Here is a 14,601-nt window from a genome sequence, read left to right as displayed (position 1 = left end):
TCTGCCAACTTTAATTTGCTCATTGTTTATTTGTTTTATAATAATCCCAAGCCATATGCTTTTTTCAAGCCATTCAACTTGGGCTAGGTTGTTGTGGGAGAGAGCGATTTATACGTCCTTAAAAGGAGGACATATGTCCTCTTAGCCTTTCACTCTAAAACCAAGTCAGTTGTGTTTTAATTACAGTATTGTTGGTTAAAATTACAGTCCCTAGTGTACTTCTGAAATTCAAACTCTTGATCATACCTTTGAAGACCTGGATCAAGGAAACAGCACTGAGCCCCCACTGATGAAAAAGATCCTATTGAAAACCATAATTAGCTATGTTTTAATTGCCTGTTTAAAAGAAAACAATTTATGTATGTTTTGCCTTTCCCTCTTCTTATCATTTAGAAGACTTAGCCCAAATTTAGATGTTAAATCAATTCAGTATCTGTTATTAGTAGTTACCAAATTCAGGATTTTGATACATAAACTTTCAGACTCTTTTAAAGAAAATCTACATTCAGCTCTTCAGTATTTGGAGACGTTGAAGCTGTAGAAAAGCAGAATGCGGAGGATCTGATGAAACAGGGTTCTTTTTTTCTTCTAACCAAGTCTCGTATGATGTCCTGGAGATCTCTTTTGATTTTTATTTTTTTACTAAATCAGTTCTGAAATTTTAATCTGCAAATAGACAGTATAAATGTAGGCTAAAAGGCTTCTTTTTAAGTATTTTATTTTAACTTCTTAAAACTGTTGTTGATAGCTTATCATTTTTTATAATATTAATGAGCTAGATTGAGTTGAAAGCATCACTATAGCATACTTTAAATCTGCTTGTCCAGTACACCTGGCTGCACTTCAAATGCTGGGATTCCAAAATGGGAAATAAAGAGCTAAATCAGATTGTTCTGAACAGAAGTAACAGCACTGTTTTCTAGGGCAAAATTTCAGACACACATGTCCTTGATAAATTAATTCCTAAGACAGTCCAGCTTCTGCTTTGGACATTTCACTGTAAGAGGGAGGATTCTGTGTTCGGCCACTAGCTAGGTCATTTTTCTCTGTCTAGCACTCTTGTTTATTAATGTTAAAGGTGAGCAGTAATTTTTGCACTTATGGTCCTCACAGCAGAGGTAGCAGCTGAAAGCAAGAAAGACTTTCTCACCTGGGAGAAGGGAATTTAGAATATGAAACTCAGGCCTGTAAGAAATTCTTAGAGACAAACTGAAACTTTGTGCCTAAGAAAGTCTAGAATGGCACAAGTTCCTTTTCAAATATCTCTCAGCTGTTTTCATTAATAGTCCACAGATAAGGATGTGTGGACTATTGCACCTGTGAACAGTGTGGATCTACAGAAGTTCTTTCTCACAGCTGAAAAATCCAATTCGGCTGCATAACCTGGATTTCATAGTTCTCTATTTGTGTATGTGGCTGTAGTTATTCTCATTTAGGTCATCAGCGTTGTTGTAGCTTTTTTGGACGGTTAGCTGTGCTTTAGTTATTTGACTAGAGCAGGTTCATTGACTTCTATGATAAATTGTAAGATTTAAGCATTCATCTTAGCAAGTGCTAGCAAAGTTTGCTGACAAGAGCTTGAGGATCAGAAGAGCGTAAAAACCAGTAACAGCTGGTATCTTATATGAGTAGTATGGTGTTTATTTTCCATTAGCATACTGCGTAAGGGTTCAGAGAATACGAGTTTAACAACAACCAAATCAGCAAAACATTTTTCCACGATGCACCTTGTTCAATTAGAATTTTGCAATTCAAAAACTTTGGGTAAAGGGATGAGAGAGCATAATTTCAGAGAATGGTAAATGCAGCATGCTGCTCTGGCCTTCAGTCACCTCTAACTCAAATAGCAAAGATTTTTGAGATGTTGTTTTACTATCTCATTTGCTGTTGAGTTTGTATGAAAACAGTTAGAACAGCAATTAGTGTCCTGAACTGTACCCTGCTAATCCGTGGAATGAAACCAGCCAAGGCATTTATGTAAAATGGAAGCAAAGTCACCTCTGTTAATGAAAAAATGGCAAACACTTCACTGCTCCTAAAGAAGAAATTACAGAAGTGTCTGGCAGTGTTTAGGCCAGTCCCTTTCCCCTTTAAAGTCTGTAGATACCCTCTTGCCCTTTGTGGATGCTTGTGCTGCAATCCCATGTGTAACCCGGGGGGGGGCAGCAGGGGAAGGTTCTTGGTCTTGCTGCAAGTATCATGCTACTTTCTTTAATTCATATCCTCAGAAACAAAACAAAATCAAGGAACGATATTGGGGTTTCAAACATCTGTTACAACAAGGAGATAATCCCTATTTAAGGGAAAGGAGTAGAGAGGTTACGACTTATCAGAAGAATGACTTACTGTTATTTTCTAGATATGCCTTTTGAAAAAGATGTACTTAGGTTAAATCCTGATGCATTGTCTCCTTTTCTGTGGAACACTGATGGAAACTGAAGGCTAATTTTTAATATATCACTTGGCTGCATATTCATGAGGATGAGTATGGAGTAAATCCTTGAGACCTCTGTTACTTTTCTGTTTGTTTGTTTTAGCAATTTGGTCAACAATTCCAATGCCTTTTTTCTTGTTTTATGATAAACCAGGTTTGGGAATTCCTGGGTTTTTTAATTTGTTTTATCTTAGTATTTCTGGTATGTTTACCAAAACAAGAGAATAAAAGTAAGAAGACAGTCTTTTTTTAGTCAAAGAAACTGGATTTTTTTTCTTTCTCCTCTTACATTGACTTTCCAACCAGATCTTTTATTCAGGGTTAAAGCAGGCAATTCCACATTGCCAAATAAATTAGTTCACTCATTGACTTTCAAATAAGTTAGAAGTAATTGGGTGAATGTCATAGAATAATGCTAGTAAGATGGATATTGGCCTTAGGATAATGATAGTAGAGACACTCAAGTTTCAGGTTAGAGAAACAGTAAGGACCTTGTTAAATATTACAGGCACATTACAGAAGAAACAGCTGAATTTAAAAAGGTTTAAGAAGAGGAAATAAAGGACTAGAACACTTGAGCAGCTTGGTTAACGTTCATTGTACTCACCACTCAAATGCTTCTTCATGCTTAGGTTGCTACTTTGGGACTGTGATGATCGGAGCTACAGCTACTACATTGAGGTTTCAACAAATCAGCAGCAATGGACCATGGTGGCTGATCGTACAAAAATTTCCTGCAAGTAAGTTTAATTTTTTTCCACTTATTTGCCCAAAGGAGGAACTGGAAACTGGAACTGGAACTTCCTTTTGTTCAATAGTTACGTAGCTGACACTGACTGTAAAAATGATTTTTACATAACCTGTAGCTTACTAACTCTAGACCCTTGTAAATATAACTTTAAAAAATAGAAGCTTTTAGTGTGGCTGAATATCTGGACTTTCAAACTAGAATCAGGTTCTGAAGATTCAGATCATTATTGTGTTTTCCAGTTTAATTGTTCATTCTCAGAAACAATCTGACTACCATGCCTTTGTTTTTGTGATCCCTCCAAATTTAACTAAGTTTCCTGAGTTTCAATGTGTTTATGTTAATGCTAGTGTTAAATCATCCCTTCTGGAGAAACACAGTGGGAGAGGAAAGAGAGCTTGCTTGGCAAAAGATTATTTTTAATCAAAAATTTCACTTTTATTTCACCCTTTAACAAAGCACATATGAACATTGTACTTTTGCGGGGGAGTTAGAGGGACAGGGCAGGGCAGGGAAAAAGACCAAACCAAAACAAATCAACAGTTGAACTCAGTTACCTAAACTCAGCCTTGCTCTTGTGATGTGGTCAGTGTGTATAGTCCAGGTAGTCTGCTTTTGACTAGGACCCTTGCATAGAAAAACATCCTTCTTAAAAAGAAATACAACCAGAAAAACTATTTCATTTTTATTTGTATACATCAGTCAGGAGAATTCCAGGCTCCTTCTGCACATGTGTACTCTCTATTGGCTTTTCTGTAATTATTGGGTCTGCTGATAAAAACCTGTTGTTCTAGTACAAAAGAGTAATTCAGTGTGCATAGCCCCAATAGCTCTCTTAAACCATTCGATAGTCCGAATTCCAAGTAAAGAATGATCCAGATACTTGTCATGGGATTGAAAAGACAGGCTGCAAATTTATACATATTACATATCCAAAAGCCAGGCAGGCTCAGCATTCAATGAATGTTGATGGGATATGATCTTCTGGATGATCCCTAGGGAAGCTCAAGCTTATAAAAATCCTATTTCCCTCCTTTTCCCCCAGTCAATTTCCCATAAGAGACACTTTCTCATGTGGGATGAAATTGAAGTCATCAACTCACATGGGGACAGTCACCATCAATCCTGTATTTGTGTGAACGAAACCAAAATGGAGTTTACAAATTGACAGAGAGATATCTCAGTTTGTCACACTGGGCAAGAGAGCTATTCAGTCCTTTCTAGCAACACTGCTGATACACATTTTCTAAAGTTTATATTCCATCTTTTAACAGATGGTGAAAATCAAGCATGCATTCTAATCTGGTGTAGACATGGTGGCGAAAGAGAGCTAGACGTGTGCTTTTACTGTCTTTAAAGGACAGGATATTGATGAACAGAAATCCTGGCTTCTATCTCCAGCTCTGGGGAAAGACTAAAGGAGATTTAATCATTTTCAAAGTCATCTCAGTGCAGTGGGTAAGACTGATCTTTTTGTCTGACCCCAACAATAGGAACACTAGAAGGCCAAAATCAGAGGGGAGACAGGGGAGTGTCTTTTTGCACTTGTTCCTTAGACATATTCATACCAATAGTCCATAGCAGTGGAAAAAAACAGTTGCTTAAGTATGCACAGTGCAAGTGGAATTGCTGGTTGGCTGCCAAGTTCAAGTTGGTATCTACTGACCAGGTTCAAACCAGCCATTTTTGAAAGCTTTAACCTTGGACAAGTACAGGGAAATAGAGATAGCTGCTGCTTTGTGGTATACTTCATGATCTTAATTCAAAACATAGGTGCTCTAGAAATTCTGAAAGTAATGGCTGCAGCAACTATGTTCATATGAACTAGAGAATTGTATTTTCCTCAATTTTGTGCTCTGACACACAAGCATCCATATTTCAAAATGCCAATCTCAACACTACAGTCTACTAAGTCTAAACAGGGTCAGGTAGTGGGAAATGCGTAATATTAAGCATAGCCCTCATAGCACTGTCTGTAATCATCTGTGCTAAACAAATTCAAAGACCTACTCCTAAAGCTAGCAATTACAAAAGCTCAGTGGGCACCTGAAAAACTCAATTTTTTGAGAGTTTAAAAAGTATAAAGAAAAAAGAGCAGTTTGAAAAATCTTACTTCTCTTTGAAAGTTTGCTACCCTATCCAGTTATGTTTAAATGCTCTGTTACCTGTAACTGATAGAAGTTAAAATGTTGGTGCCATTCCCCCTTCACTGCCCATTTTTGGGCAGTTTCTTTGCATTTGACAGCATTTTTATGTATTTGATTTAAATATCTTGCCCTTTACCATCAGTAGATCGACTTTTTTTTTTTTTTTAACAGCCACCCAGCACAGAAAAGAAAACCCTTTAAATACATTTAATTTTTTTTTCAAGTAGGGTTTTCAAAAGTGCTGAAATGGCTTAAGCTCAAAAATTACTTTGATTGTAGTGGCAGATGGATAAATCTAAATTCTCTTGAAGATTTACCTTCCGGACATAGGTATCAAACCTATGAATTGTTTTACTTGCATACTGAGTTTTATTTCTTGAGCAGTCTCTTCAGAAGGTATGCAGAGTTAGGTCCAACATCCTAAAAGACTGTTTTAGCAGAAACTGATTTTAAAGAACATTAATCTGTTTAATACAGATCAAGCGCTTTCAAAATGCCAACTAAGTAAATCAATATACAGCACAAATAATACTGTTTAATGTGTAATGTGAGGATAGTATTTCTATTCTTTGTGAATATTTGAGGATTAGTTAGTTAAGTACTATGTAAATGCTGAATGCTACTAATATTAGGACTTTTTTGTAAAGTACAAGAGATCATAATTTCATATAGTCAGAGTTGGACCACTTCATGGGTTTGCTGAGTTTTGAAAAATACTGAAAAGTGCTGCTATGCCCCAAAAGTGGATTTTCTGTTTCAGCAGCCATGCTCTTAGTGCTCTAAAATGGTTAAATGTAGAATAGTTTTTTGGAAGAGACATCATCATTCAGTGACTCATACACTGCATGTGTATGTGAAGGAGACAAATCTTTGCAAAAAGGAGAAAAATGAACTAGTCACTCGTAGGACTATGTGAAAAATTGATTTTTTGATTTAGTTTCTAAACTGAAAAAAGGTGTCGTGGATTGAACCAAATTTAAAACGTGATAAGAAAAACAAGTTTTTTTAACTTCATGTAATTTTAACAAAAGCAAAATAGAGGGGCCGAAGAGCCCTGTTAACCTGTTAACCATGGTGAACAGAGGCAGTAAGAAGGTAGAGGTGCTACAGTTTGCCTGGTTTAATATAAAAGCATCATGGTAAAGGTACTCCTGTTGGATGCAGGAGATTCTTTAGCACAGGGAATTTGACTTTATGTTTTCCAGCACCTAGAGCCACCTAAGGCACCTTACATAATGTGTTGTGCAGTGAGTTCTTACGTTAAGTATTTCATGGAGCTCTGACCAGAACGCAGGTGTCTCACCTCCCCCAGGGCTGTAACTTTGCAGTTAAGAGTCGTTCTGTCTCTGTCCATCCCCTTGCCAGAAATACGTAGGCATTTTACGCAAACAGCGCAGCTCCAACAGGAGAGAGAAATTTGATTCAGAATACCCCACGCTAAAAGCAGTTAAAACTCTCCCCCAGGATAAGTGAGAATCAAACTCATGCACTGTGCCTGTGTTTGACTCACTTAATAGGGTTTAGGCAGCCAGGTAAAGATTCCTGCATTGAGCAATTTGCCTTAACCAGACTACAGGATAATAGGGTGGAAGCAATGGTTCCCTGCCAGAAAAGGGCTAACCCTTGACACTGGTATAAAAATTATAGTTTCTGCTTGTGTCCCTTTGTTTAAGGGAAATGAAAAGTAGACGTATCCCTGCATGAGACTGTACCTATTCGACTACCAGTACCCCTCAGAGCAATAGTGAGCTAAGTCTGCTATGAGATATCATTATAAATGTGTTTCTGTAAGACCCAGATATGAATTCTTTGGAAAAAATATACTCCAGATAATGCCCATTTCCTTTACAAATTTTATATGCGTGCAAAATCCAGGTAGTGAATTTACACTTTTTGGCATTAGTTCTGCATCTAGTATCGTCATGCAGTAGACTTTAGAATAAGGGAATAAGACCTTGCTTGTTTTCCTATATAGCATATGCTGTAGTAGCAAATGAAAGTGGAGGGAGTTCAAACTCAAGAGACTTTCACAGTGGCAAACATCTGAAGAGAGATTTACATATTTGCACTGAAAAAAAAAAAAACTTTGTTAGTAGTATTCTCTGTTCACTTCCCTGTCTTCAAAGATAAATGTAGATAAGATTTGTTCCCTTTTCTCCCTGGCTTGTCTGTATACCTAATCTTTCAGTGAAGTTATAATCCTGTGTTAAAGTCATTAGCTTGCTGTCTTGCACGTGTTTTGTGAGGTCTCCAAACAATTCTGCTGAATCTCTGGCACAACGAGTAGGATGAATCGTAAAGACAGCAAATAGAAACCTCACCAGACATCTTTGACAAGTGGCAAACAAAATAATGAGAAAGAAAATGAAAACAAATTATGTTTAAATAACATATATTGGTTTTGAGCGTCTATTGAAGTATGAAGTTTCCTCATAAACTTTGAGTACACTGCTTTTGTTTGTTTTAATGGTATTTGCATGTAGCATTTTATGTAAATTAATAATTCACTGCTCAGCGAGAACCTGACAGGTTACTCCTAAACCACCTCTTCTCTCATAGTTTTAAGAGGCTGAACACAGAAACTGGATGTCTGTTATCTTTACAGGGAAAGCTTGCTTACTCTCCCTAAGCGGGAGCCAATTAATGCATACTGGTTGTGTAATTGTCAATTTTAAAATGCTGCATGTAGGCTAATTTTTTTCTTTTCCAGAATAAACTGTTTTTGTCTGCACAGTATGACAGTAATGAAAACCAGTCATGTTCTGTTCTATTTAGAAAAAGAGCATTTATGGAAAGTTTGCTTAAGTGTGTTACTGTTGAACAATAGAGACACGTACTTGTTAGAAAAAAATGCTGAAAAAAGGTCTGAAAGTCAAATGAAAAACAGAAGACACCAAAGGCCAGTAGGAGTCAGACCTCAGAGCTAATGTTTCTTTTGATAAAATAAGCACCTGTAAAGGCAAATATGAAACCGGCTATCGTCAGGGTTATCAGCTGAATGTCAGTCTTTAAAGTTCTCTCTTGCGTAGTTGTTGGGTAATGGATTTAATCCATGGTAGCTGTCATAAAATGTTCAATTTCCCAGGAGGAAAAAAGAATCGAATACTCTGATAGGATTTGGGAGCAATACACATGGTTTATTTATGAGCAGTTCCTAGGGAATTGGTATCAACTGTCTGTGTGACTGTTTTAGGCCAGTTTTAGCATTTTCCTGGCATGACTTTATTTTCAGAGGGTTTATAACATTTTATTGCATTATTTCATTTCTTCTGCTGTATTCTTGTTTATTATTCAAAGTATGCTGCTGTGTTGTGGTAGATGTTTAAAAATTTCGACTTACTTTCATGTTGCCATTGCAACATTATAGTAGTAGTAGTAGTACTATTGCTATTTCAATTCCTAAATTCTGTGCTCAGTTGCTATAAATTTTTTGTAGTTTATATAGAATGTAATTAATACTTTATGTAAGCCATTTGGGGTAGATGGGATTAATTAACAAAATTTCTATTTCTTTAATATTTTTTGATTGATGTTTTCAAGAGTAGTTTTCAACTTTCAGTTTACTGCTCTTTTCCAGTGTTTAAGATTTCTATCATGATGTTCTATGTGCATTTCCAGTTTTCAGATGCTGTTATATTTCCCTCGATAATAAGTCATGGTAAAGAACACTCTGGAGAGGTTCAAGGCTAAAAACAGCTAATACATTTAACAGTTCTAAAGCACTTTTCAGAATGTACAATTGACTATTTTCCATATTGTTTAAGGACTTAAAGTAAGAAAATACTTCTAAGTGGCACATCATTAGTGGCTAACTCAATTTTAGATTCTGCTCCTAGGCGTATATTTGTGAAACCTTGCTAATCTTTATCGTGATGTGATTATTTCTGTTGCCCTACAGATAAGATTCATACAGTCTGAATACCCTTGTTCGTAATTGCATGCTCCATGTGGTATGTGTATTCATATATGTAGTTTCTCATTCTTAACCACAAGAATATTGGTTTTTCCTTCTGCACTTCTCTAGTTCCTCCAGTTCGCCCTGTGATCCCATCTCTAGAATTCGCTCATGTCCACTTTCACCCATGATTTTTCTGCCTAACCACTTTCATATGACTCTTTTCTGTCATAGAACACTTCTCAACTCTTTTCTTCCCAATTGTTTGTATGCTTACATCAATTTTCTGCATGCTGCATGCAGTCTTACGTTGTCCTATCATAACTAGAATGAGAAAAGAACATTTTTGTCTAATTTGTGTACAGTCCTTAATTCTGGTTCATGCCTGAGCTGCCAAGTGGCAGAGTGGAACAGAGTAAAAAACTGCTCTTGTACGTCTTGTTTAAAGCTGAGTATATTTGGACTGCAGTTCATCCTATTTTATGCAAAGATAACTTCACATAAACTCTGTGAAATCCAAATGTCTTCTCCAGAACTGCAGAACTCAGTGTAGCCACATTCATACAGTACTAAGATGGAATATATTTAAGCAAGATGCCCGTGAAATTTTCACATTGTTGAACTCAATTTCAAGTCTTGCTTGACAAAAATAAACTGAGCGTTCTCATTAATCTGTTCATTACACTACTAGTAATGCCTGCTAGAGCAAGTCAGACAGATATAAAGGGTCATTTTGTGTAATTATTGAGCTTAAAAGCCCTGAGTGATAGTGGCATCGAAGTACATAATTTCCGTGTTTATATGTTCACATTTTAAAGGATTCTAATAAAGCAAAAGAAGAAAAAAGATCCAGTTTCACAAAACTGCCATATGAAGCACAAAGTTTTCACAGACAGAAAACAGAGTTGTGTCCTATTTCAGAATGTTAGAAGGCTCTTAGAAATGTGAAAATTCTGCATCTAGTATTTAATTTGCTATTTTTTATTTTAGCCAAGGTGAGAAGGTTTTCAGCTTACTAAGTTGTCTCATACAGTGTTTTTCCACTTTTACTTTCTGGTCCTCACTGTTGCTTTTCAGCCACAAATATGCATGGATCTTTCGAACAAACCTTGAGAAGAGAAGCATTGAGTTGCAAATTGAAATGCATTGGTCTCCTTTGAATGTCTTTTTCCATAAACTCATTTCACTGCAGCTCTGCACGTACTGTGTGCACTTAAGTTTGGATGGCTTTTTTGCTTTACTCTGCTTTGCCATGTGACTGGCATGTTCTCAGCTCCTCTTCATGTACGTTATTGCTGAGATAGTGAAGAAAACAGCACAGGAACTCTGATATCAGAGTGGATGTTTGTTCAGTTCTGCCTCAGAGAAAACAGAAGTAATACCTAATAATCCCCACAGTATCAGGAACTATTTGTTAGGTGTTGGATTTTTCTCCTGTGCAGTTAAAGGCTTGAGCATCTCTTTAGATGCCTGTAAAAATTTTCAAGCTAATGTTATAAGTGTATTGTGTGTATGTTTTATTATTTTATGACGTCTTCTGCAGAAAATACGTTTTGGTGAAGAATAGGGAACTAAGAATAATTGTTATCCCAGAGTTTATCATTAATGTACACAAATAGCTTTATAAAAGAGTGTGGAGAGCTAAGATGTGCTAATCAAGCTGAATTACATTTATTCCTTTCTGGGTTGGAGAGAATAAGCAGAGAGAGGCCCTTACCTTTAGCCCACGAAAGCGATATCCCAGGGAGTTCTCCAAAACCACAGTGTTTTCTAGGAGTGGGCAACTTGATTCCTGTAATACTGATTTCCTTTTTGCTTTAACTGTTGAGGGTTTTATATTTCAAACAATAATATAAATCCTGAAGAAATGAATATGCCTTAATCCTCCAGGAGCGCATTATCCACTTATGAGTATGATATTCTGGTCATGCTTTAGAACAAGTCTTAGTTTTCTACTTCCCTTGGATAAATAAGAGGAAATTTATGCTGACTTTTCATAGTAATAAATTCAATTTGAATGCATTTGTGAGCAATTTTGTTTTGAGATATTGTTTTACAAAATAAATGGTAATAGTTAAGTTTATGTAAAATGTCTATTGCATAGTCTTCTATTTAAAATAAAAGTCAAAGGAAGTGTTCAACTGCATTTTCTTTTGTGAATTTATGAACATTTACATTGAATTTTCAGTAGAAGTGAAACTTCCCAATGGCTTTGCCATTTTGATCCTTGTAAGGCAGCTTTCTAAAGCATCTGCGATAAAATGGCAAGCTTTCAAGTTGTTGTTATTTCAAGAGATTACATGTAAGGAAGTTCTCACTCTGCAGTTAGCCACTGCTTCTAATGTAAGTGTGGGACACAGGAGGGTTTTTCAGTAAATATGTTTTCATTATGCTTTGAATAATGAAAAGACAGCACTGAAGGTTGATTATTGATTATTTCATGAACCCCAAATTATGCTTCTGATATTGAAACATATTCTTTCTTTTTTTCTCTCCCTTTTCCTGACTCTCTTACTTCTTGGGCTGTTACTTATAAAGCGTAGTTAGGAAGCATACCAGTTAGGAGTTTTTGTCTGTTATGAATATGAATGAAATTGCTTCTCTCTGGTTTCTGGCTGCTGTACTCATTCTTGTGTGTTCTGCACTAGCTATTCTTTCAATTCTGTATATTCATCCTTGCAACTCTGTATCCCTACTGAGTTTGAGCAAGGCCAGCTGCTGCCAGAATTGTTGATTCTGTGCTGCCTTGTAAGTCTTGTGAATCACCATGATAAGATGCCATGGTGCTTTCATCACAACCTGTTGCTGCCATTTATCTGTCTGATACATGGCCTTCTTGTAGATCTTTTTACCTGCCATTTTGATACCCCTGACTTTTAAAAATATGCCAATATACAGTTGCATTTGTTGAATTTGCATAAATTGAGCAGCTCTAGTTTAGAACTTACCAATGCAAAGTCATGGGTTGGATAATGAGACTTATCCTTTCCGTTATTTCCCTGCATAGTGCTCATCATTTTCTTCCACTCTGACACAGGACCTTTGCTAACCACTGAGCAGTAAAGAGTGTCTCTTCCACACCCATTTGTGTGAAAGTTTTTGTATGAGCACACAGTTTCTAGAGCTTTTAAACAGGGTTTTTTATTGGCTCTGTCATTCTTAAAGATAAAGGGAATTTACTTTTAACTGTTTTACAGATTACTTTACTTGCACTTTTGTAAACCTGTCATTCTGAGGTGTTAACTATTTCAGAATATTTGCTGTATTTTTCACATATGCTTTGGGTAAATTCGGATACACCTCAACGTCACTGTCTTTCTCAGTCCACTTTCTTGCTTTTTTTTTTTAATATGTGCTCGGATACAGCCTGGCTTAGTAGGCGAAATATTTGAGAGGGGAAAAATCAGCATCTGAGTTGCTTTTACTTATTCTAATATTGTTTTTGCTGCTCACTCTTATGATAGATTTGTGCAAATTCAAAAGAGATGCATGTTTCCCTGAGCAATCAAGATTACGGAATCACTCAGACTTCATGTTTCTGAACAGCTAAAACAAATGTAAATAAATAATATAGATGGTGAAAAGAAAATTAGATCATTGAAGTAGATTTAGTTCAGTCAGCATTAACAGCCATCATGGAAGTATTAATGTTCAGTTACTGAGGAGTCTCTTTCTGTTTGCATCTGTCATATTCTGTGAACAGATGTTGCAGAGCTAGGGCTGAGATTTTAACCAATTTGAATATTATCATCTTTATAGAGGTAGCATTCCTATGCAGAGGATTACTTGATTAGACCCATATGAGAAAGATAAAGCTTGTTTTAGAGGAAGTGAAGGGTCTAAAATGGTCTGATATCTTTTTCCCAAATCCTAACGAAGAAAACTTTATAGATCTAATCCCCTGCTTCAAACCCTGCTAACCCACTATAAATGGAAGAAAAAATTATGAATTTAAAGATACCATTTCCATTAAAAGATACTAAAGATTTTGAAAAGCAGTAGCCATTCACAAGCTTAATGAATATTGTGTGTTTGGGGTGTGTACTCTGGAGTACTCCATCGAGTGGGTTGTTTGTTCTCCTAAGACATTGGAGAGTTGCATTCAAATCCCTGCTTAGAAACAGGGAATTTGAACCCCTCTGATTTTTACATTCAAATTCAGAGCCCTTATTCCAGCCTATAGTGGGAGAGAACATACTCCCTCTATTTCACTGAACTATTCCATTTTTCTCAACTTTCCTTGCTTCTCTGCTGCATTTACTTGTACATGGTACCTTGGCTATTTTTAACATCTGTCACCAAAAGATCTAAAATTACTTGGCCCGCATTAATGAACTGGGCTTTGTAGAACCAGTATTATGTTGATAAATATGATTTTTATTTTTTGGCAGGGGACACTTCTGGATACTGAAGCTCTAAAGCCTGATCTACATCTTTTTAGTCCTGAAATTTAATTATGAAACTGTCTTTGTCCTCTCTTCTTTGTACCCTTGCTTCTTTACTTAATCTATCTGCCAGACTTAAACGGAAATCATATGACATGAAAACCTGCTTTTTTAGTTTGGAGACAGAAATGTTAACTGTGGAAATATCAGTCTCACACCAAATCCGTTTTTCATATTTAGTGGCTCTAGTTGCGCAAGAAAATTTTGCTTTTCTGCAAGCTGAATATAACCTAATGTATAACCAGCCCAGTATTTTTTTAAAAAAACCTTCTTGATTGCCTTTACTGCAAATCTCTCTGACCAAAATAATATTTAGTCTACAAAAGAATATTTAGTTAAATGTCCTCCCCAAGCATTTGTCTCCCAGTTTGACCTATAATGTTAAGCAAGTCTGGAAATGTTAAGCAAGTCTGGAGAAGCCTGTTGTCCCAACAGATGTTCTTGGCCAACTATTACCAACTCTGCTAAATGTAATACAAATACTAATTTTCTTGAGAATACTACTTCTCTCTTGCATCCTGTTAATCAACCCATCTTTCAGTCAGCAGAGGAACAAATTCATAGCTTCTGGGTAAGGGCTTAAGAAGGCTGATTACAGTACTGCTGTTATGTTAGAGAAGGATCCCGTGGCAATGTATGGGATTGCCTTCACTGAGTAATAGTATTTCCTCTTCTGAAACCCTCTACACATGTGCACCCCCCCCACCCACAGGCACACTCACATCACCTTCATAAGTAAATATTACTACAAAAATTCATCCAAATTATGGATGTCTCCTGTAAAACTGGCCCATCTATCTGCTAGGGTTGGGAAAGGAATGCGTCATACTTGAACCATTGTTTTGTGGTAATGTTTGTTTGCTTTGAAGTTGATTATTGCATAAGATCATCTAATAACCCAGTGAACAGGAGATGCCCAGATGTTCATGAAC

At 36.4% G+C, this 14,601-nt stretch overlaps 1 protein-coding gene across 1 annotated transcript in view; it reads left to right on the top strand.

Annotated features, from left to right (window-relative positions):
* Nucleotides 1–14,601, top strand: part of BTBD9 (BTB domain containing 9) — a 145,644-nt gene that overhangs the window by 106,059 nt on the left and 24,984 nt on the right. The window contains exon 10 of the mRNA XM_026122935.2: nucleotides 3,067–3,174. Within this exon, the coding sequence (XP_025978720.1) occupies nucleotides 3,067–3,174 (108 nt within the window). The remainder of the gene's footprint in view (nucleotides 1–3,066; nucleotides 3,175–14,601) is intronic.

Source organism: Dromaius novaehollandiae, chromosome 3 (assembly GCF_036370855.1).
Source record: "Dromaius novaehollandiae isolate bDroNov1 chromosome 3, bDroNov1.hap1, whole genome shotgun sequence".
NCBI lineage: Eukaryota > Metazoa > Chordata > Aves > Casuariiformes > Dromaiidae > Dromaius > Dromaius novaehollandiae.
Note: the sequence above shows the minus strand (reverse complement) of the source record. Positions and strands in the feature narration are given on the sequence as shown.